Source organism: Leptonotus elevatus, chromosome 6 (genome assembly GCF_054856555.1).
Source record: "Leptonotus elevatus isolate MCC_2025b chromosome 6, RoL_Lele_1.0, whole genome shotgun sequence".
NCBI lineage: Eukaryota > Metazoa > Chordata > Actinopteri > Syngnathiformes > Syngnathidae > Leptonotus > Leptonotus elevatus.
The window spans coordinates 15,836,509-15,860,795 of record NC_141244.1 but is presented as its reverse complement, the minus strand read 5'-3'; the positions used below and the strand labels follow the sequence as shown (position 1 = coordinate 15,860,795).

At 40.2% G+C, this 24,287-nt stretch overlaps 1 protein-coding gene across 2 annotated transcripts in view; it reads left to right on the top strand.

Annotated features, from left to right (window-relative positions):
* nkd2b (NKD inhibitor of WNT signaling pathway 2b) overlaps positions 1–17,425 on the top strand; it is a 34,007-nt gene extending 16,582 nt beyond the window's left edge. Inside the window, exons 4-10 of one of the 2 annotated variants that reach the window (XM_086078490.1) lie at positions 11,820–11,880; positions 13,270–13,382; positions 14,213–14,308; positions 14,401–14,536; positions 14,845–14,902; positions 14,987–15,114; positions 16,143–17,425. In XM_086078490.1, the coding sequence (XP_085934616.1) occupies positions 11,820–11,880; positions 13,270–13,382; positions 14,213–14,308; positions 14,401–14,536; positions 14,845–14,902; positions 14,987–15,114; positions 16,143–16,753 (1,203 nt within the window). In that variant the 3' untranslated portion in view covers positions 16,754–17,425. The remainder of the gene's footprint in view (positions 1–11,819; positions 11,881–13,269; positions 13,383–14,212; positions 14,309–14,400; positions 14,537–14,844; positions 14,903–14,986; positions 15,115–16,142) is intronic. The other variant, XM_086078491.1, reaches the window with a different exon arrangement.
* Positions 17,426–24,287: the final 6,862 nt, after the last annotated feature.

Below are 24,287 nucleotides of genomic sequence, written 5' to 3'. Positions count from 1 at the left end.
GGATCCGCACCTCTCTTTGTAACTTACCCGTTGGGAGCGGTGACAAGTGGACTGTAGAGCTGCGGTCCTGACCGTGAAGCCGCTCTTATCCCGCTGGAAGGCATGTTCCGGAAACCCAGCGAGAAGCTTATCCCGCAAGCCGTTAACGGCGGGAGTGCTGCAACCATAGAAAGTCCTTGTGGATTGCATGGACAAGCATCCCTCGAGTGTGTGCGCTGTTACCGCTCTTCAGCATGCAGCTGTCCTTCCCGACGTGGTTTGTTTACATTTCTCAGTCACCCACAGGAGCTCTGTAACGCCCGTGGCCTCAGCTGCCCCCCCCCCCCCCAAACCACAGAGCCTCACCCCTATGAAGTGCCGGGCCTGCTGGAATCCCACGCAGCTTAACAAAACAAGTATAGAAAACAGTGGTGTCGGCGCTTATCTCGCAGGTGAGAGCAATTACAACTGACATCTCCGTGCTAGACAGACAGCTGGGAACCTGACACGTACTACCACAAGTGTCCTTACGGGTGAGAGTGATCGTGTTGAAACGTAGCAGAGGCTGATGAGGGTGCTTACAAATCCTTGGTCACTCCCACTGACAGGCACAACGCTCTGAGCATCCCTCAGATGCTAACGTTTTGTGGCGCACCAACCACTTCGATGCAATGAAAATTACATTACAATGAAGCTTTATCTACCCAAGGTTTCCCATTTGCGTTTCTTTCTGTCAAACCTAACCCTAGCTATTTGCTGAAGATTTACTGCTGGGTTTGTATAGGCTATAAGATGCCACCTAAGTGGTAGGTAATAGGTAAGTAGTAATCAGCAATTTTTTTTGTGATGAGAAGACTGCCTTTATACCAGCACAGTAGCACCCTCGTACTTATGGTGCCTTTTTTCAAAATCAAATGATTTCTAATGTCTGTTTATTTTGACGCTTAATTTTGAAAGATGAGGTCTAAAGGGGAAGTCAACCTTTAACATTTCTTGACAATAATATGTTATATGTGACCTCACTAGTCTAAACACAACATTCTGATTAATATTGCAAATTGTGGAATATGAGTTATGCAGCAAAATCCTGCCGTTTTTTGCCATCTCAGGGGGCGGCCATTTTGCCATTTGACGACTGAAGATGACATCACAGTTGCTCAGGGTTCAGGCAACGACCAAACACAGTTCGGCTGTTTTTTGAAGCTGAGCTGTGATTTTTTTTTTTTACCTCTGACCTAGTCAACTCTGATGTCATTTTTATTCGACACTACAGAAAATGGCCGCCTTCCGATATTGATAAAAATGGCTGGATTTTGCTGCTTAACTCACATTCCATTAACGCAATATTAACCAGAATACCGTATTTAGACTAGTGGGGCTGCATTGAACATATTATTGTCCAGATTTTTTGGGGGGTAACTTCCCCATTAAATAATATAGAAGTGTTTTGGGATCATAGTTTGGGCAATAGGCAACTTGGGTGGGACATTGGTAACTTTCAGCGGTCACTCTACTCTCTTTTATTGTCTCTGTGTGTTTTTAAAAATATGAAATAATCCAGTTTCTCTTCCAACCACAATGTCGTACAACAAAACTAATTTGATATTCCGTCTCTATAAAACCTTTACAACTCAAATAAAATTTAAGATATCTAGCAGATGCGGCAATGTAGGCCAACAGAATAGCTGGGATTGTTTTTCATCACTGCAGCACACTTTTGCCACTTGTTTCTAGGGAGAGTTTACAAGGTTGAGTTGTAACTGCCAATGGAAAAAATAAGATGTTTGAATAGCAAATGAGATCAGAAGACTCAGGAAAGTGCCATAAAGGTTATGATATTGTTTATGCACATTCATTGAACTGAATCACATATCTGGGCAGCACGGTGCGGTAGTGGTTAACACATCTCAGTGTTTCCCACACCATGTTAATACTTGGGCAGGCCACCCAAGTAAATTGGCCACCACCCAAGAAGTTGTACAGAAAATGTATTAAAAAAAAACATAAAAAAAAAAACATAGGATAGGATATACCGCATGTAACGTTAGTTCGCCGTCACTCACTTGTGGATCGTGAGGCTAGAGGAGGCATAGTAACAGGATAGAGTTCAAATCTGTTGGAAACACTGCATCTGCCATTCAGTTCTGAGGTTTAGGCTTAGAATCACACCTATCATCATCAAATATCAAAAATGAATTGCATTTCCATTATCAAATGTTAAGCAGGGTACCAATTACACAACTCATCTGTACATCTTACACCTGTTTTTGTCATTCGTTTTTTTGGGGTCTCAACCATAGTGGTTACTAGAGTTAGATACTAAAGATACCAGACTCAGTTGGTTGACAGAATTGTCACTTCCATGCAATATTGGGATTGAACTGAACAAAAACTTGGTTTTGCCCTCTAGCAGTCGTTCTTTGTCGCTTGCTATGCTTTGTCACGCTTCTGTTATCAGACTGTTTAGCATCCTTCTATCAGATTTTGTAGATCAGAGTTAGTGCTTTTTTTCTGGTGAGATTGCTGGTTTTGAGGATTGTTTTCCAAGTGGTCTCACCCTCAGAGCCCTGGAATATGCATCAAATCCTCTCACTTTTTTTTCTTTTTTTTTTACTGTGAGTGGCAGACAACTTGATTGAAGAGCAGCTTCTACTAAACTCTTCAAAACCAGACAAGAGAGTCTCCGCATGACTTTTATAAGAGGTGGAGTCCCTTCGGGCCCTCGTGGGATTGTTGTCCACGCCAGCTCAGCCGCAACCTGGCAGTCTGAGGTCTTCTGTGTTGTTTAAAGGGCCTGTGGAATGTGGAACAAATCTGTTCAGCTTTATCGGCCTGGATGCGCTCCCCATTGGATGTTTAAGAGCCAGGGGCCTGCCCGGGAGCTTACAGAATTTCACATGGAGGCCACAAACAGAGGCACATCCTGTTTGAGGCCAAGCGCCTGTCCTGTTCCTTGCCTGGCGCCTCCTTTTTCTTTGACGAGGTGTGTGTGTGTGCTCAAAGGGTGTCCTGTGTGTCTTCTCTATGGTTTCTTGGTACATTCTTCCGGAAAACATTTGAACCCATTGTTTGATTAGTCGACTTGTAAAACAAGTCTAGGGAACTGTATAAACTAAATATTTTCATATGTACACACACCCCGTACAACAGAGCTATCATATTTGAAAATTAAGACAGTAAAGTTGTGCTCAAAGGGAAGCTACAAAAAGTTGGTCTGAGATTGTGCAGGGTTAGAGGTGGGGCAAAGTTTCAACACACAGATCAGATGCACCCGTTCAATGCGAGCTTAGCATCATTGAAGTACATTCATACACTCCAAAAAACAGTTGATTTAAAAAAATAACCCATTTTGGGTCAAAATGAGAGCGACTCGCTACTTGGGTCAATTTCACCCAACTTTCTGGGTCATTTTGTACAAAACAACCCCCCCAAAAATCGGGTCATTTTGTGCAAAGCAATCCAGAAAGCTGGGTCATATTAAACCCAAGTAGCGAGTTGGTCCCACTTTGACACCCCTTAAAATACCAAATTTTTTTTGGGGGGGGGGGGGTGCTAAATGAAAACCCAAAAAGTTGGGTCGGTGCCTTTTTTACCCATACCGTTTTTTTGTGTGACCAAACAGTTTTTAGACTGTACTTTGGATCACTGGGTCGTTTTGTACAAAACAATCCCTCGCAAATTGAGTCATTTAGTACAAAGCAACCCAGAAAGTTAGGTCAAACTGACCCAAGTGGCGGGCCGCTCACTTTTTGACCCATTAGTTGGTTATTTTTTACCCAAATGATTTTATAGTCTATACATTTTTGGGTTACTTTGTACAAAATGATTCAATTTTGGCGGAGTTGCTCTGTACAAAGTGACCCAGAAAGTTGGTTCAAATTGACCCAAGTAGCGGGTCGGTCCCATTTTGACACAAATTGGGTTATTTTTGACCCGACCTTTTTAGTGTGTGCAGTAACATAAACACACCCACATCTGCTCAGACAACACAAACCAACCCGTTAAAAAAAGGCTGCAAATCTAAAGTTCAGTGAATGTATAGACAGTTAAATATTGTGTGAATATGCTACAGTAGAGGTATGTTGCCCTAGTCTGCATTTTCCTTATAATTGCATGGAATAAATGGCAATTTTCTATTACAATATCTAATTTCTAGTTCTAATTATCAAAAAGATGGCCGCCGTCGCGAGTATTGATACGGCTTGAAATAGGTCGGGTAGCGACCCAATACCTGGTAAAATAAATATACCAGCTTAATTTAGGTGCAACTGTTTTCCTGTTGTTAGTCGAATACTGCACATGACACGGCGAACTGTTATTTAACACCTAATACGACTCAGTGGAATGAGATGCGTGGTTTCCGAGTAGCGGCAGCGTCCGCCGCCTGTGTAACAGCTGAGAAAAGGTCCTCCATTACATCACGTTGCTATCAACGCTGGCTTTAATGAAGCAGAGCTGATTACAGCAACGTTGACAGATGCGCGGTGGCCAGCAGGCCGCGATAATCTTTGTTTATACCGTCCAGCAGGTCAAATCAAAGTGAGAGGATAATCAGGGAAAGGGAGGGAGGGGGGTGGTATTAGAAGATCTCTCAATTGTAGAGGAGCAGGTGACTTTTAGTGGTTTAGGTGCACTTATGTCTGTCAATGGCGAAGCATTCTCATGAAAAGCCCCCCCTGCCCAAACCCACGCCCGCCCCCTTCTCACAGCTGTTGTTACACAAGGACCGAAGAGGCTTCGCCCCCTGTGATTCATGTCCTGCCAAGGGAGAGGTTCTGCCTCCTGTTTGACCTCAAACAGAGTCCCGCTGGCCTGCGAGAGCCATATCTCGGCCACATGGAGCCTGTCCAGATGACAGCATGGTGTTCTGTTCTCATCTCAATGCCATTCAGGGAAAGACATGTCGCGGCAAACTGATGCATTGATAAAATTCCCCAATAAATACCCGTCTATTTCAAATTCCGTAACTGACCTGACAATGGTACATGTTGACTGACACTTCAAAGCGGCTTCCACACACTCACCATCCATTCCTGTTTATTTTAATACGCTTGAATCTCTTTAATGCCCACGGAACGTAGCAAAGCTCAAAGTGCTGTCACGTATGATGTTAGACAGAACTTACTTTACTAAATAACGTATGGAAATTTTACATTTTTGTCAGCGTGTCGCACACAAACTATTGCGACCGACGTCAACAACATAACTTCCTGAAATCACACTCTAATCACCAATTAATGAGGCAAAAAATATATATACTTTTGTACGCCGCCTGTTGCCAGCGTTTAGCAGCAGCTAATAGCGCTAGTGGCTAACACAACACACACAAAAAGATTTAATTACATTGACGTTGTTTTGTACGGCGCCTGTTGCCAGCGTTTAGCGGCAGCTAATTGCGCTAACAGCGTTAGCGGCGCACAGAGAGAGCCATGGGATTATTTTTCCAAGGCGGTTTAAGTCAGGCAGTTTAGACAGCCTGATGCAGTTACCGCCCTTACTGATCACTTCAATAAACCGGGCTAACTCAAATATGCTGTATTAGTCGGCAAAATCACAACTGTGATTCTGAAGTCACTTAGTCTCATAATTTATGGGGAGAGATTTGTCTAAAATCTCATTAATGTTTCTAGAGAGGAAATAGTGTGCAGCTAAGCAAAGTTTCAATTAAATTTTAAAAATTATATATATCTAAAAAGGAAAACCTTTTTTTTTTTTTTGGTCTGCTGTATTCCTACATTTTATTTTCATTTTTTTATCTGAATACCTGATTATTCGATTGCTGGCTATTTAATTGGGAATTTCATAAGTTTACCAAATGGCAAAACGCCGCAGTTGATAATTATTAATTGGTGCGTGTCACTGGCCGCCGTGCACACTCCCTTTCCATGGTGACAAATGGCGAATAGTAATTGTAAAAGTTCTAAGACCTGTATGGAAGTAAAGTCCAATGAGAAGAATCGACTCGAAATCCAAGCAGGAATGGATTGTGTTCGATTTGAGTGGTTCAACGCTATTGCAATTCAATACTAGCTCGGGCCAGTGTTCTGTGTTGACTCGCCACCATAATTACCTCGACTCGGGCTCTCGGCTGAAACCTTGGTGAACCACCGAGAAAGAGGACCCGCACGTCTGCCATCCATTCATTGTTCTTTTACCGTCTTGCAAGAGCTTTTTTGCAACCCTTCTCCAGTTTAAACACTTACATCTGGTTTTGAGTCAAGGCCAGGGTGGTTTCTCCTGGAATGGAGGTCTTTTATTCCTCAATGGCCTCTCGCGCTCTCCGGTTTCATCGTGCGGTGACGACTACACCAAATGTTTACAAAGTGGTGTTCCTTTCTTTGCACTGACACCACTGGAGCCATGTTTCCGTTAGCAATTAGCCTCCCTCCAATCACACACGATTAATAGTCCGCTGAAGGGCTTCAAGGATTTCCCTTGGCGCCTTCCTCAAGGTGTCAGGTGACTCAGAGTGTGTGTCACCTTAGACACTTTTAAGGAAATGGCTAAAATCTTGTTTGTTTTGGACAAGGCAAGAAGAGCTGCACTGTACAAGTTGTGTGGATACTAATTGCACAATTTCAAAAAGCCGCATGGACTGGAAAATATGAGGAAGCCTCTTGAAAGATATCCTGTTTTTTATTTTCTCCAGCATACAGTATGTTTGGACTCGGATACACATACATGCTGCTGTAATTCATACCCTGAGGCCAGAGGAACTGTTTAGGCAATTCGCGCTAGCGTCGACTTTTTTTGTTTTTTGAAGATTTTCAAAACGTGTTGTGCACATCATGTGTTTTGAAGTAGCACTATGCGTGTGTGTTTTAAGTGGGTGAGCTGGGGGTGGGGGGGGGGGGGGGGTTAAGAACAAAGATGTGTACTGTTTTCCAACGGGAGGATGGGTGGGACGCTGGCGGTGAGGGGGGATGCCTGATGTCACCTGGTAGGGAGCTATGAAAGCTTCCCCCCCCCCCGGTTGCCTTAACCCACATTAAAGTCTGCCAGTAGAAGCTGAAGCTGTTGGGAAGCTTGGCAGAGGCGCTGCAGTAAATATGAACAAATACTACACTCTGTCACTTATGCCATATCGCCTGGAAGACACTTGTCTACCAGTGGGTGTAGTCCAGGGTATATACCCACTTCTTTTTCAGTCAACATTGCATATACCCAATTCTAAATCACTAATATATGTGAGCCAGATTACCCATTTTTACTCAAGGATGGTGAAACTATGGCTCATCGTTCTCTGCTAATTGGCTAATGATTGGCTGCTGAGCCAATCAAAGGCAGAGCAGGGCGGGACCCGGAGTTGTAGCTCAACAGAAGCGCTTTGCGCTCATATACCGGAGACGGGCTCCTCGTGGTGTGGGTTCGATCCCCGGGTGGGCGCCACCAGTTACCAGGGTTATTGTAGTTTTGGAATTTTCATTTGAGTTTTAATTTGGTTTTGAGTTGTTGTTTTTTTAGTTAGTTTTTAGGGCGGTTCTGTTAGTTCTTATTAGTTTTAGTTATTTAAAAAAAAAACTCAGTTTTAGTATCATATTTATTTATTTTTTAATTAGTTGTTTTTTAGCAATATTTAATAAACACCATGGTAAAAGTAACGCCTTTCTTACCTAGTGTTATATTTTCGGTTAAGCTAAATGAAAAACAGGCGAGCTGAGCCATTGGAGCCAAAATTCAAGCATGCAAAATTGTCGCGTAGGACCGACATCATCTATTAGCTGCTGCGAGATGACATCACTTCTGTGTAGCACTCTTTCAAACGTCTTTATTTCAGTTAATATCGAAATAAATATACTTAAAATCACAAAGTCCACCCCAAAGGCTCATGTATTAAATTATTTACCAAAGACTAAAACGAAGGACATTTTTGCTATAATTATAGTTTTTGTTATTTTTGTAAACATAAAATGTAGTTTAACTAAATTTTAGTTTTTTAAAAAGCGTTTTTATTTTATTCCGTTAAAGAAAATGTTTTTTTTGAATTTTAGTTTGAGTTAAAGCGTTTTCGTTTTTATTTTATTTCATTAAAGAAAATGTTTTTGGAATTTTAGTTTGTTATTTCGTTAACTGTTACACACTAAAATACATCATTAGTTTGATAGAAGCTAGGCTGGTACTTGATTTTAAAGTTAAAACACAAGAAGAAATAATTTCAAATTTTGCCTAAAACAATATCGAGGTCTAATTGTGACTATTTTTAAACTATTTTTGTCCATTGTTCACTTTAATATTGTTTTAAAATATTATTTGTCTCATGATAAATATATTTTACATGAATTGAGGCTGCATGTGATACCAGTAATAATTACAAACTGCTCTTCATGAATTATTATTGTGAGCAAATACAAATGATGTTTTTTTTCTTACATGTCACTGTTCCTAAATCAGGACGTATTTCTGGGCTACGAAAACAAAAATAATAAATAGATGAAAATTTCAAGTATTCTCCAGGGACCACCGCACCACAGTTGTTTGCATGTTCGTCCTGTCAGTACCTTGACGTGTCCTCGTCATTGGCGCACATGCTGCTCGTCATCCGTCTTCCCGTTACTCAAAATATGCACGCGCCATCGCTTCCAGGTGGAAAACAAGAACGCCCCAGACTTGTTTGCGCAGCCTCACCGAGCATCTTGTGATCTGATAGAGAAAGGAATGGCAGCGGCGAGATGCCAAGAAGGCGGTTAATTACACATGTGGCTGGCAGATTTGGAGGCCGACACCGTGGGCGATGGCGATGCCATGTGTTTAGATGTTAAACTGCAGACTGCGGTCAGACACGGTCTGCTCACTCATTAGCTCGCTCAGCGGATGTAATGAGGAGGTGCTGGGGTGCGGGTCCGCGGCGAAGCCATGCGCCTCAATCGGCGAGACGTTACATCTCCTCGGACCTCAATTTTAATTGGTGGATGACGGCTTTGTTTGTTTCGTGACAATCCCCTCTCTTGTGCTTAACGCTTCGCTGTGTCTATCGAGGGATGAGACGACTTTTTGATGTTGCTTTGAGCTGCGGAACAACTCACTTTCCCCTGCATACCACCCTTTGTTAGGGAATTCATTTACACAACAAAGATGGAGTGAAAACTGAAATCTTTTTTCGTATAAAAATACATTGTGAAAAGTAGTCCTTGATTAAAAAAAATGCAGTATTATGAGTGATGTCATACCAGTTGTTAATGTCACTATAAAACATAACACTCATGTAAACAACAAGCTGCTCCATTCACCTCAACATAGATCCTTGGCACCCTGATGCTAAACGATGGCGCTAAATCACTACTTTTACAGTAGATGGCATTTGTCTATGCACAAGATAGATTTTTTTTTTAATTAACTCGCAAATAGCAAATGACAAATATGCAGAAAGAGACTGTAATATGAATTACAGGCCAGTAGTTTACAATGTCAGACTTTAAAAATAAATAGATAACCGCTACATACATGCACGTGCACCAATTTCAACTTCCCGATGTTTTTTTATATGTGGTTGTGATTTAGGACAGAGTTCTCTTCCGACAGTGGCAATGAAAGCCAATTTTGTACACAAGTTGAAATGCGCAATAGTCTATCACTAACGTATGCTAACACATGCTAATGAAGTCATAATTACTGTAAATATTCGCAAGAAAGTTTTCTGGGTCATAAATACAGGATGATCAAATTTAAAACAATAGAGATGCAACGATTAATCGAATAACTTCAAACGTAAGTATTCGAGTCGCTGTTTGTTTTTCCAGACAGGAGCAAAGTCTGGGGCTGGTTTTCCCCCCTCCTCCTTATGTTTGCCTTCTTCATCTGAAAAATCTGAGCGCTGCTTTTGGTGACCTGTCAGGCTTCCTATTCTGTCTCCCTCTTTTGGTCATTGTTGGCGGTTTTTGTCTCTTGGATGGATTGTAACTAAGTGAATTTGTTGCTCTGGACTTGTGACTTTTTTAGCTTCAGATAATAAATAAACCGGAATTACAGTAAAAAAATAAAAATAAATGTATTCTTTCAAATGTGCGGTCAGGTTGAACATGACACACACAGAGCTGCATATAAATGTCACTTTGTAAAGAAATACTACATAAAAACTCTCCAAACTGTCTTTTGAACACCATTTGTCAGCATATGTGCGGTTCTATAATTGTTTATAATTAAGTGAGTAACTGCTGGACACTCTAAAAGTGTATTAAATGCAAACTTTTCACGAGAACTGTACTTTTATACCTATTTTCAACCATTTGCATTTTAAGGCTTGGAGAAAAAAAAAGGAGGCCGTGTAAAATGGCCCCTAAGAGACTTGTGAGGTAAAAAAAAAAAAAAAAAAGCCACAAGATGTGTTTGTTGTGCGTTTGACTGACTGTTTAGTTTGAAGTGTGTGTACAGTTTGTGGTGATTAAAGACTTGTTTGGGGCCAAGGGAGCAAAAGACTTAGTGTCTTAAAAAAAAAAGAAAAACTCCAGCTTTAGCCAGAAATCCCAGTTAGCAGTAGATAGGGACTATCTGTCTCCTGTTAGGCAAACCACATCCTCTTCTGGTATCTGGTCCTCTCCCATCTTTGTTCCTCTTATCATCCCTTTCCTCTTTTGTGCCTTCGCTGTCTTTATTCCCTTACTTCCTGCTTCTCTCTCTCACAGACCCCCCCCCCCCCCTCCATTCCCTTCTCCTTCATCCCCCCCAAGGCTTCACTCCCAATCTTTAGCTGCTTTCTCCCCAAAATCCTCATGTGGCCAATTTGCATCGGGCGTTCCAACCTTGACCCTGAGACGCGATTGCTCCACTGCACCCCCCCCCCCCGCCCCCCCGCCCCCCCGCCCCCCCTATCGGCGGTGAAGGTCAGGGCTAGATTAGAGGTTGGAGAACCCGTCCTGTGAAGTGGGGAGTAATCACGGTCTCCGAGATTGTTAAATAGAACCACAGGCCCTGCTGTTGTCATTACTCTGAGAAAGAGAGGAAGGGGAGGGAGAAATTGAGAAGGGGGGGTTGGGGGTCCTTCACCTAAACGCATGCAGATGTTCAAACTCTCATGCGGTACATGCAGTTCTTTTGTTTTTTCGAGCATCTATCTGGTTTTTATTTGCCTCCTTGCAGTGGGCCTCGCTGCAGATTTGATTTCAAAGCGGAGGAGCGAACATGACGTAAATAAGATGAATCATTTGTTGTTTGAATTCTTGCGGCTTAAGTCTTGTGCTGCACTTAATTGTCATTGTTTCCACAATCCAGGCGTAATGAAAGTGCGCGCGCTTGTGTGCATTAACACATGTGGAGTGGTTCTGTTTTGTGTAGGAAGTGGATTATTCCCAGATGACAGCACTCCCTCGCTGTGCCCCTTCCACCACTTGTGCTTAATTGAAGATGCAGAATAATGGAATAACAAAATGTCAGTTCCCGTTGAAAACAAATGCACACCTTGCTGTGAGTTTTGAATGGGCAATGCAACTAAACTTTCTTTAACTTTTAGCCTCTTTCATCTTCATCACTGAGCACTTTCTGTGAGAACAAAAGTTGGCCAAGCAAGTGCTCTCAAGATGAATTGCAGCTTCTTCTTCTTTCTTTCTTTTCTTTTTTTTCTTTTTTTTTTTTGATGGATGCAAGGGTTCGTTTGAAGACTTGGAAAGAATCTCAAATGCTTGGCGAAGCTTGCTTGTATCCCAGACAGTGAAACACAATAAGCGTGGTGCACATGTTTCAAAGTGTTTGGCCACGCTAAAGCACCGTCCGCGTAGGCCGGCTTTTTTTTTTCTTTTTTTTTGCACTCATCTGACGAGGAAATGTTTTTGCCTGAAATGTTTATTTTCTCTGTGTCTGAGGTCTGAACTGTAGATTCACTTACATCTCTGATCTTCCTCTTTTCCCAGGAGTTTCCAAATGGGCATATGAAAGCAGGACACCTCGCAGATCAACACTGCCCCCTTGAGGGTAAGTTGGAAAGGACTCGCTGATAATAAAAAAAAAAACCCTCCAGGCTGGTAAAAGGATATACTAAAAGGACAAAAAAAGAAAGGAAAAAAAATCACTACGAGATTAAAATCATATTATTATAAAAATAAAGATGTCTGTTTTTAAGCAACACATTTAAAAAAAAAATAGATAAAAAAAGTGTAATATTGTAAAATCACACCAATATAGGTAACATATTTTCAAGATAGAAGTCATATTATGAAAATTAAGTTGTGTATTTTTACAAAAGAAAAAAAAGTATATTTTGAAATGAAGTATAAGATATTTCTTAGTTAAGTTTTAAAATTATGAGAATAAAGTTATATATTTTCAAGTAAAAAGTTGTACTGTATATTTTCAAGATAAAAAGTCATATTTTTTTCATATTACAAGGGTAAGTGGATGAATGATATTTGAGGATTAGTATGTAGTAATGAGTAATGTAGAGGATCACATGTTTGATCAACTCATAAGAGAACATGTTAAATCTCAAAGTAAAATATTTATTTTCAGTCTGTCTGCACCACTCCTTGGCCACACTGAAAAGAAGGAAGGAAAAAATAAAAAAATGTATTTTAAAAATACATAATATTATAAAAGAGTAAAACAGAACAACTTTTTTTTAATTTTAGGCTGTGTAGTTAAAATATTTTTTTATTATGATTTTTTTGGGGGGTCTAAAAAAATCTGACTTTATTCTCATAGTATATTTGCGGTTCTTTTTTTCCTCTTCAGTAACTGTCAACTTTAAAAAAAGGTTTTGGTCTCTTAAAACAAAATAATATCCATCCATCCATTATCTGATAATATAATATAATATAATATAATATAATATAATATGTCAGGACAATTAGCTAGTTAATAGCATGTCATGTGAGACTCTCACAGTCAAGGTCACAAATTCGAATCTGTCCATTTTCTCACCGCGTTTGTGTGGTTTTTCTTCAGGTACTATGGCTTACTCCCACATTCCCAAAAAACAAGCATTTTAGGTTCACTGAAGTCGCTAAAACATCCATATTGTAGGTGTGAATGTGAGTATAAATAGAGCTAGTGACCAGTACTGGTTGTATCCTGCCTCACAGTGCTAATGATGATGCTAATGAGGAAAAGTACTATAGAAAATGGATGGACTGATAATATAATATTGTTTGATCATAATTCATTGTGATCACTTCAGAACTGAAATGAAATGTTGACTATATTGAAAAAGTACAGCTTTTTGGCAAGCTACCTATATTTGAAAATAATCAAGAATAGAGAATACAATCAAGATGAAGTGATTTTCAGTGTTTTCTGGCAACCTGTACTTTCTCTCTTAATAAAACTGCGTGCGAATGCGTGTCTCGTATCTGTCTCTCCTGACAGTGGCTCTCCCTCCTGAGAAAGCGGAGGGCTGCGAGAACTACCTTCGGTACCTTCACGCGGAGGACGGGGAGCGAGAAATTAAACCAAGCGGGAAGAAACGCATCAGTCTGGATGTAAGTCTACACTGTGACAATGATAAATCTGATTGTCATCATTTTGTCGGGAGAAAAGCAATAGGAAGTCAAGTCGTCTTTATTTACATAAGGCAAGGGGAAGAGAGTTCAAATCAAACCAACATAGGCTAACGCCGCAGCCTTATGTAAGCACCGCTTCTGTGTTTCTTCAGTTAACTTTCCAATTTTTACAGGAAGAATGGAATGACTTGTGGGTGACCGAACATCTGTCTGTACAGTGTACTGCTCCAGAACAAATTACAATTTAGGATTGGCTTCCATGTTTAAAATGTTTTCGTGATCAGTCCTGACCGCATGTGCTAAAGCGATATTATAGAGCCATAAAGGGCTGCTTCTCTTTTCGGGCCCCTTCACTCATAAATGTACGCTGCTTTTTTCACACAGCTCCTCCACCAGGCCTACAGCAAACCAGATGTTTGCCTCTTCAATTTTTCATCTTGAGATCCATCCATCCATTTGCTATAGCACTCGTACTCGTCAGACCACGAATAAACTTGAACCTATAACTCGAATATTTGTTGATGTACTCGATTCATCTCCTAGATTTCGTTTCAAGAAATATTTTCTGACAATTATGTTTTTGGAATGAACTTTTCTTTGGGGAAAGTGTTGTTGAATGTATTCTGTAAGGCACAAATGTCAAATGTATACAAAAGCACTTATTGACTTATGGATATTTTGCTGCCCCTTTTGTGGCACTTAATTGCACATGCACGTAAATGAATACCTCATAATAATAATAATAATAAAAAAAGAGTACAAATGTGTATCCTCCTTATTAAAAGATTCATAATCTGATGTATGCACAGGACTTGGAGTGTGATGTTTCCGTGGAGGATGACAACCGCCAGGAGTGGATATTCACACTTTACGACTTTGACAACAGCGGCAAAGTGACAAAGGAGGTGTGTGTGTGTGTTTTCAAGTCAGAATAGGCATGTTTATTTTTTGTCTCTACACTGTGACCAACTTGTGTATTTTTTTTATGTTATTGTAGGATATGTCCAGCTTGATGCACACCATCTATGATGTCGTGGACGCCTCGGTCAATCACCCCTGCAATAATAAAAGCAAGACGCTACGTGTCAAGCTGACTGTCACTCCCGAGCCTAAATGCCACAAAAGAGAAACAGGTCAGATTAATATTTTGAATACTGTAATGGTAACTTGTCAAAAGGGTCTTAACATAAAATGTGTGAGTTATTATCACATATTGTTTGTTGTTTTGGGGTCACTTATAGTGTAGTCGTTCACTTGACTGACTTTGGTGCAAATTCATCAACGGTTCTTTTGATTGGCGGCCATTTCAGCCTGGCTCAGGCTTCGAGGTCAGCTAGGATAGGCACAAGCTCGCCGTGACCATGAACAGCGATACAGAAAATAAATAAAGTCAAAATTGTGGTTTTCCTACACATCTGACATTTTCCCTTTCCTTCTTCAGATCGCTGTCACCAAGAAGAGGGTCGTTCAGCTGACAAGCGTATGTCTGCCTATATCCGGTCGGTATGCTGAGAATTGCACATGGAACATAAAAAATCTGATTTCGCAAGCTCTTAATTGACTTCATTTTTTTAAATTTGAAGCAGCAGGGGGCAAAGTAATGAGGCCCCAGCTGCTGAAGGCCAGCACTACTGTGTGGATGAGAACACAGAGAGGAGGAATCACTACCTGGATTTGGCTGGCATCGAGAATTACACCTCCAGATTTGAAGGTATGCTGCATGCATCATTAGCTCATTTTTATTTGAGTACATAATGAACTCGACATTGTGATGCCAGGACATCCTTGCTGCATTCTCATCTCATGGATTCACTTTTATTTTATTTTATTTTTGACCTATCCAAACAACCAAAACACAGAAATCAAACTGCACTTTAAAAACAGTTGGGTCAAAAAAAAGGGGGGAAAAAAAGAAAAACGGCTCAAGAATGGACCGACCCAACTTTTTGAGTTATCTAACCCAAAAAGTTGTGTCAAATGAATAACCCGCAACCCAGAAAATTGGGCTGCTTTGTGGCTTATTTAATTATAAGTTGGGTCAAATTTAATTAATAAACCAAAAAGTAACGCAATTTTTTGGGGGTTCCATAGTTTGTTAATGATTTGACCCAACATTTTGGGTTAATTGAAAAACTCAATTGAATTGGGTCAGAAATAAGCCAAGCCAACTTTTCGAGTTATTCAACCCAAAAAGTTGCATCAAATTAAAGACCAGCAGTGCAACCCAATTTTGGGAGTTGTTTGTGGGTTAACCATTTCATCCAATTTTGGGGGTTAATTGATTAGCCCAATTGAATTGGGTCAAAAATGGTCCTAACAACCCAAACAACGCAATTTTGGGGGGTTGTTTGTTGGCTATTTATATGACCCAACTTTTGAGTTAATTGAATAACCCCAAAAGTAATTGAATAACCCTTTTTTGACCCAATTTGAGGTATTTTTTGACCCAACTGTTTTTAGAGTGTACACTCTTTAAACTACCGGGACAAAAACAACCCAATTTGGGTCAAATTGACCCAAGTTAGCGGGTCGGTCCAATTTTTGACCCTACTGTTTTTAGAGTGTATATAACCTTTTGTCTTTCTCTCTGAAAATGTCATTCTGAATTGAATCCTTGTCTTCCAGCATTCACACAATCAAATTTTTTTTTGTCAGTGTTAATGTTAGCACAATGATGCATTGTGTTTAAGCGGCGGTGAAACACGATCTTGCCCCCTGAAGCTCTGTCCTGTCTTTCAGGAACGAGCCCTCCCCAGGAGAGTCACGGTCGAAGCTCCCAGAGCCAGAGCCAGAGCCGCTCTCGCTCCCACGAGCCGGAAGCCCAGCTCCTTCACCAACGGCGCTCGCAGGTCATCGGCGACAGTTACAACCCCGCGGAGTTTCGGGGGAAAGGAGCGCAGTTTGTGAAATCCCCCAAGGGAAGCAACAAAGGAGGGAATAGCGGCGGCGGTGGGGGCAAATCCACTAAATGTCACGGTTACCACCCTCCCCTGCAAAACATGCTGCACGGTGGCAGCGCAGCCACCCACGGGGGTCAGGATGTATACCACTTACCTCACCAGGTCCAAGCGTCCGGCCACCATCAGCACCCTCTACAGTACAGTCACAGCAAACGCGTCAGAGCCAAAGCACGGGAGGCACTTTCCCCCACCAAAACGCCTCTTTCCCCGCAGCCTCACCCCCAGGGGCCGCCCACCTTGCCCTCTGTGCTGCCAGGCCTGGAGAGAGAGCAGGCGTCTGGACCCCCGGGCAGTCCGGGATTTGTGGTTCCTGTGGTCCAGCGCCACGAGCACCACCATCACCATGAACACCACCACCACCACCACTACCACCATTACCACCAGACATGACCGCCTCCGCTCACGTCGAGTGTACAGGACCAAGCACCACTCCCAGTCGAGGATCTTCGTACTGGCCTCAAGCTATTCAGATATATCCTGACATGTATGGAGGAGTTTTCTATTGTGAGGCCAAGCTGTAGTGGACCTGGAGGTTTTCTGAAGTTATCACAAATGCTGTGTGGCACAGCTTAGATTTTTTTTTTTTTTTTTATCAAGTCTTTGCTGGGACCTATTTTCAGCACACACTCACACCAGAAAGTCAAAAAGCAGGAGAACTTCGGCACCTTTCGTTCCCTCCTGATGCTGTTGATGGTCGCCGTCCCTGGAAGTAATAAGACATGTTCTGTGGGAGACCTCTCCCCAAAAAACAAACAAACATGGATCTCAGGTGTAAAGGTGCTGCTTTTTCACAGAGGTCTCTTCGTCTGCGGACTGAAGGGATTTTGTGGTGAAATATGCGGGGAGGGTGGGTTTAGAAAATGACCACTGCCAGTTTTTATGCAAAAATAAATATTGCTATATGTACTGTATAAAAAAAAAATATATATATATATATATAAATATAAACACATTTTACTGTATAATTATGATACTCTATATGCATATTTCATCATGAATATAATTATGCATATGTGTATTTTGTCTTTTTTTTATATATTATAATAAACATTATAGAGTTCATGTTCGTCATTGATGGTGGAGTGGTTAACTTGCTTGGCTTCCGTGCAGATAGCATGGGTTATTTTACCTCCGTTGTTCATGTCATCTTTTACATTTTAATCTACTGCATGGAGCAGAGAGACCAGAATCATCTGAAAAACAAAAGCTTCAAGATGTTGTTCATGCTTTATACCAGACATTTCGGCAGAGGGCGTAGCTATGGTGGTGCCGTAAATTCAGATGATTTGCAGTGACAAGCTGTCGTAACTGGACGGCAGATGGTCTTCTCAAAATTTCGCACATTTGATGAGAGCTTAGACAAACACATCTACGGAATTTTTTTTTTATCGTAGTCATAGCAACACCTCATACCGAATTAACCACCTTCACCTCAAATTTACTCAGAACAGGATCAATAAAAAACTACCATGTGCACCCCTAAATGCCATTGGAATGAAAACGTTGTCTATTTTTTGAGAGAAGAGTAGTACTTTTTTACAGTAACACATTCTTATTTCTTAGCGAAAACAACTATGCTATTAACTCAAAGATTAACAAGGGCAGAAATATTTTCAAAACTATTCTCATTCTTACCCCTTTAATTGTGGGGGGAAATCTTTATTGTAAAAAAATTAATAAAAGGATAGGACTACCTACTCAAAAAAAATACTGTACACTGAAAAAAAAAACCTTTGATAGATGCATAGGTTATGTGAGGTTACACTAATATCAGTTTATAACACAAAGCAAATGTAAGCATGTGTAATTATTATTTTTTTTTTAAGTTTGACAGTTGTTTTTTGCAAAATATTTTGCACACACTGATGTAGAAAAATAACTAGAATGAATGAATAGATAAATAAAAGACCAAAGAGTAGAGTAGTCCATGTTTTTCACAAAACAACAACATAAAAAAATATCCTGTGACATATTTACCGTTACAACTATTTTTTATTCATTTTTTCCAAGCAAAAAAACTGCATGCAACTGATTACATGGGATAGCGTACTGTAAAATGATTACGGTGATTTAGCCACAAATTCAATGGCGACTCCAGTTTGAAGGCAAGTGTAAGCATTCCTCAGCATTTTCTTTTTGTATCTTAGCGCCTTAGGACGTCTTAACAGTCTATTCAGAGAAGTCAGAATTATAATTTTAGGGAAACAAATTCTCACATTTAGTGGCAATTCAAAGCAGTGATATGATGCTCTTGTCTGCGAATTATGAAGCTAACTGCTAATTACCTAGCTTCTTGCTAGCTGTCAGCCGCCGGTAAACTAATTTACTTATTTGGTCGTGGGTTCAGAAACGCCAATAAGAAACAGAAAAGACTTGAATTACAGTAGAAAGTATGAGAGAAGTAAATGGTGTTTAATTAACTTGATATTGCACTGTTGCTAATTTAGCAACGGGACGATTTTTCTTATGTAGTAATACCAGTCAGCCACTAGATAGCAGCAAATACACTCGTTATCTTGTTGCTGAGCTTCCCAAATTCTCCAAGCTTTTTGTATATCTTTTTTTCTTTGTTTGTTTTTACAAAAGGTTGAGCAGCAAGTCCAGTATTTACCGGTGGGGCAAAAAAAATCCCTTACCTCTAATGATATATACAAGTATATAAGAGTATATTTTATATATTATCCCTGAGAGACCTTTTGGTCAGTATATAAAGTTCATAAATAAGTCATGAAAAGGAAAGTTACATAATTTTTTTTATTCCCCTGTTTCCCAATTAGACAATTCTTTATTTTTCTTTATTTTTTTTATTTTTTATTTTTCTTTTTTCTCTTTTTAAAAATAGCTCAGTATTGTTCATTCGGTAATGTCATCGTCATTGTTTTTTTTTGTTTTTTTTTGTTTTTTTTGTCACTTAGACAATTCTAATCACTATGGTAACTTAGCTGGTCAAGGTGCTAAACATCCTTCTGTCATGTGTCATTTTTCCGTCTTGATTTTGATTAAATGTCCACTAAAAGTTTTTAAAAAAATGCAGCATGGTGTTTAGTGGGCATTGTATCAACGTGTCTTTTGTTAATTGCCGACAGCTCAGGAGAGAGAGGGAAAAAAACAGCATTCCCTGCTCCAGTGGTGAGGGATTTAGGGAAGGACTGAATCCGAGCCCTGGCTGGGACAAACAATGGCAGCTATGAAAGGCGAGGGGAGGGTCCATCTAATGCAAATATCCACTTTGTGCACCCCCAGAGGACCTGCTGCTCTCAACTCTGACATCCACCACCAAGCAACAAGTGTGCACTGCAGTTTAGTCTGAGTTTTGCTTTGTTGTTGTTTTTTTAACACAGCTTTTTCCACATTTGTTTGCTGAGGAAGTTTCGACAAGGTGTGTAAAGGTGCAACAAGTGGGAATGTCTGCTGTGAGTTTCTTTTTGGAGACTGGATACAGCATCATTGAAATACACCTGCTGTAACAAGGAGAACAGAGGTAAGGTTACATGTTAAAATTGACTCATCGTATTCAAGTGGAATTCTCTTTGATACTTTTTTAGCAATGCAACATTTCCAGTATTACAGTTTATGTACGCGGCATAACTTTTTTCCCTCCCACTACGTGCGGCTTATTTAGCGCAGCTTAGCCTGTCTCAGGGAAACGTGATTATCCTCTGAGCATTCAAGACATGCATGAGAAAGGCTTTGCAACATAATAGATCAGTGGGAGCCTGTCTACTTGTATGGGACTGGGACAAATGGAGGGGAATCTCCCTTGAATGTTGATGCTGCCGGGTGTCCGTGTGAAAGAACAATATTGGGAAATATTACCAGCCTAATAATGGGATATTGTGCCTCTGTTGTTTACATGCTATTCTGCTTTCAGCACTAAAATATGAGCCTCACTTAGGCTCATTCTCGCATCCCTGCAGTGTTTCACCATGCACAAGACCAGTAATGGTGTATTGCTACTGTAAAACCCCAGCACAGACCCCCCCGCTGCATACACGCTGCCCGCCCTCCCCAACTGAAACTTCAAAGTGGGCTCAACATGAGGCCTTTATGTGAACAATTGCGCTATTCTACCCTGCACCCCGCGATCCTGACGCCCCCCCAACCCCCTATTCCCATTTCCACTTGATTAAGCCCCGAGCTGAGCGGCCCCGCTTGAATGTGGAGGGAAAATGGCTCCCTAATTCTGACTCTCAAGTGCAACACAAAAGAGGAAAAGTGTTTGCGCTGCTCTAATTTGGGACCGGTTCAATAAGTTGGGAAGAGTTTGTTCTATTGGGGTGAGGAGGAGCTGGCTTAATGAGAGGGGTCAAATATCTTCTTTTTTTTTTTTTTAATTAAACCTTTTTTGTTGCAGTGTTAAATCAGTTTTGTAAACAGAAATAAAAAGTTGATAGAGAACAGGACAAAGTACGGCTAATTACAAACTTGTTTTTAGCAAATAATGATTTACTAAAAAAAGCCATATACACTCAGTCGCAGATACTTCCAAATAGAATTTGACGATGGTGACCCCAAGCGGACAAAAATAGCTGAACCTCATGCTATTTAAAAACTTTAAGATTCTTTACACCTACTCCTTAAATTTGCTGGCTCCATCTTTTACTGCTTTTGCAGATCAGCTGCATTGACAGCTAACGCTGCGGCAAATATGCTGATGCAGCTCTACTTACATCAGATGTTTATTGTCAAGCATGCGTCAGCATTCATGTGCAAAAGAATGTTGACTCGCTCAAGCATCCTGTCAATTTGTATCACAAAAGCAGGTGTTGTCGTTTTAATCGCGTTAATTGTAAGCAAGTAACGCTGTAACTGCGTGAGCGCGGTGTCGAGGTTGCTAGGCGATGAGAGCTGCTGGATGAAGGCTGCTCGGATGATTCTTTCCCCCCTTCAGGCTTCTCGCGCTCCATCTTTCTTTTCAGTCTAGCTACCCCCAACCTCTCCTCTCAGAAACTCTTCTGCATGCTAAAAAGCGGATCTCAAACTGAGAATGTTGCATTGATTAAATATTTTATGAATCACATCAAACTTTTTGCCCAAATATCTTGGTTTTAGTTTTTTTTTTTGTTAAAGTTGTAAGTAGTATGCCATTTTGCATTATTTTTCTGTTCAATTCTAATGACAAAATGCAGGCGTATTATACAGGAAGCCAATGAATGTGACTAGAAGGCCAACCAGTTCACATTATTTGCTGTATGTGTTTGTTACCAGAGGAGGGCAGTATGCTCGTTCCACCCGAAAACAATACACTCCCAGCAGTTTCTAAATAGTTTTTCTATATTTAAAATGTTTTTGTCTTACAGATACTCCGAGCTTTGTCCGTGCCCTTAACATCAATCAAACGCCACATCATTTCACTGATTTATCTCGTTGGCATCTTTAAACAGGATGTTATAAATTACTGTGACAACGACGCACAAACAGAAGTGGCACAAGTTTAGTTTAAACAAAAACAGGCCCTCTCAATTGCGACGATATGCTGACAGTGTGCATGATAAGTCAGACGTGAGGTGTTTACATTATATTGCTGGCACAAATAACTGCAATGAGCAACATTTTTGTTCATAAAACAATCCATTTAGATTACATGGAGTTTGCATCTGATTTTACCAATCAAAACAGCTTGACGTCACCTCATGCTGAATATTCAATATCTGCCTTTTGCACGTGTGGATTGTATCTAATGTATTGTTGATGGACATGCGCCTAACTGACAAATTTGGATTGAGGAGCTCCTCACTGACACATTTCCTTTAAGTGATGGGCCCTGTCCCCATGGGAGTGGTACCATTAGAGCAATGGAAACAGGAAACACCTCGCCCTCACTATCGTTCTGCCCCCCTAAGTCCCACATCCCTCCCTCCCCCTTCTTTCCTTCTGGTCCTCCTATTAAGCAATTTGGTATTTTCATTACACTGTAGTTACTTTTTTAATTATTATTATTCATTTCCAGAGTTGTTTTAATCAGGGGTTTTTTTTCTTCAAAAAAATTATTTGTTTTGGTTTAGTTTTTTTTATTAGTTTAAAAAAACAACAACAACACAGTATGTGGCCAAAAAATCAACAACAATTATATTAAAAAAAAACAAAAAAACATTCACAAATCAAATACAAGTAATGTAAAACAGTCCACAGGCTTTGAATTACAGTAAGTGTAGTGCATAACTCTGCTTCAACCCCAAAAAGTTATGTATTAAATGAATTGCTAAAGACGAAAACAGCTATAATTAAGGGTCTTGTTCATTTTCTGAACATAAAATTTTCATTTTTATTTTATTTCATGAACAAAAAATATTTTTCCAATTTTAGTTTTAGTTTTTTAGTTTGTTTTTATTAACTAAAATAACCTTGATTTGGACCCAGATTCAGGGAGGCAAGCCAGCGGTGCTCAAACACACACACAAAAAAAGTCAACAGAACCAAAAAACAAAAATCTATCAAATGGAATCAGAAAGTACTAAAATGACAGAAGTCCAAAAATGAGATACAAACGGCATCCGTGGAATAGATCTGATTGGAAGACACAAGGAACCGGGCTTGACGAGCACAGGTGGAAACAAAAGTCCTAACAAGCAGGACAAAACATGAACCGCAAGAAAACTAGAAAAGTTTGAGCGAAAACCAAATACAAAACTAAACATCAAAAACAGACCATGACTGAATATCTTAATATTAATGAATTCCTCAGTCGTCTGATTAAGGTTTGATTCAAGATGAGTACAGCAAATGTAAGAGGTTAAAAAAAACACTTACAAAAAACATTCAAAGTTCCTTTTATGACACTTGGAATTTGCAACCCCTCTCCATGTATCACAGCGCCTCGACTTGAGCCTGCCAGTGATTCATGTGTGGTGAATGTTTAAACGCCAGCGTGGTAACTCGGTCCAGCATGAGGGATGCGGGAGCGGAGCCTCTAATTTCTGCTCCTTCCCACCAAGATTAAAGACCCAGAATAGACCAGGTGTACGGTCCAGACTGAAGATGAGCCTTCTATCTCTTTCTCCCTTCATCTTACATGCGCGGCTGGTGTGCGGCACTCCGCCTCCTGCAAACTTTACAGAACTGTGTGAGGTGCACTTTTTTTTTACTGCTGGCTGGAAGGCTTTGCTTGAAATGTGCCCAACAGAGGCAAATAGGGGTGTTTAGCTGACATAGTTTGTAAGCGAAAATAGTTATAAAGGGTCTTGCTTTGACATCTCTTAAAGGGATACTTAACTCATTGAGCCATTTTCAGCAGGAAAAAGTAAATATTTTGTCCCGAGTGAATTTGATAACTTTATTCATTTCAATTTTCATGTACAATTAATATATTTCAAAAAAAATAATAATTCCATTTGCAGTCGACTGAAGATGACATCACCTGTGCTGAGGAAGTAGGTAACGACCAATCATGGCTCACCTGTTTTCTGGGTTTAATCAGCAAACCGAGCCATGATTGGTCGTTACTTACTTCCTCAGCGCAGGTGATGTTATCTTCAGTTGAGTGGGAAAATGAGTTTTTAAAGGTATTACTTCTAAATGAAAAATAATGAAGTTATCATTCATTCAGGACAAATTATTAACTTTTGACTTCTGAAAATGGCTCAATGAGTCAAGTATCCCTTCAAACATCAAAGGCATTTTAAAGCCTAAAATGCAAACATTTTTTAAATGTGAACAGTAACAAATACAAAAAATAAATATTTTGCATTTCGGACAAGTGTGCACACTAACACAAATTTGTTCACTGCCGTCAACACAGGAAACGGAAATTCGAGTCCAAGCTCTGATTTGAATTAGGGGTGTCAGGCGATTCTTTTTTTTTATTGTAATTAATCGCATGACTTCAATAGTTAACTCACGATTAATCGCATATTTTATATCTGTTCTAAATGTACAATAAAATGTACAATGATCCCCCCCCCCCCCCCCCCTCACCAAACATTTC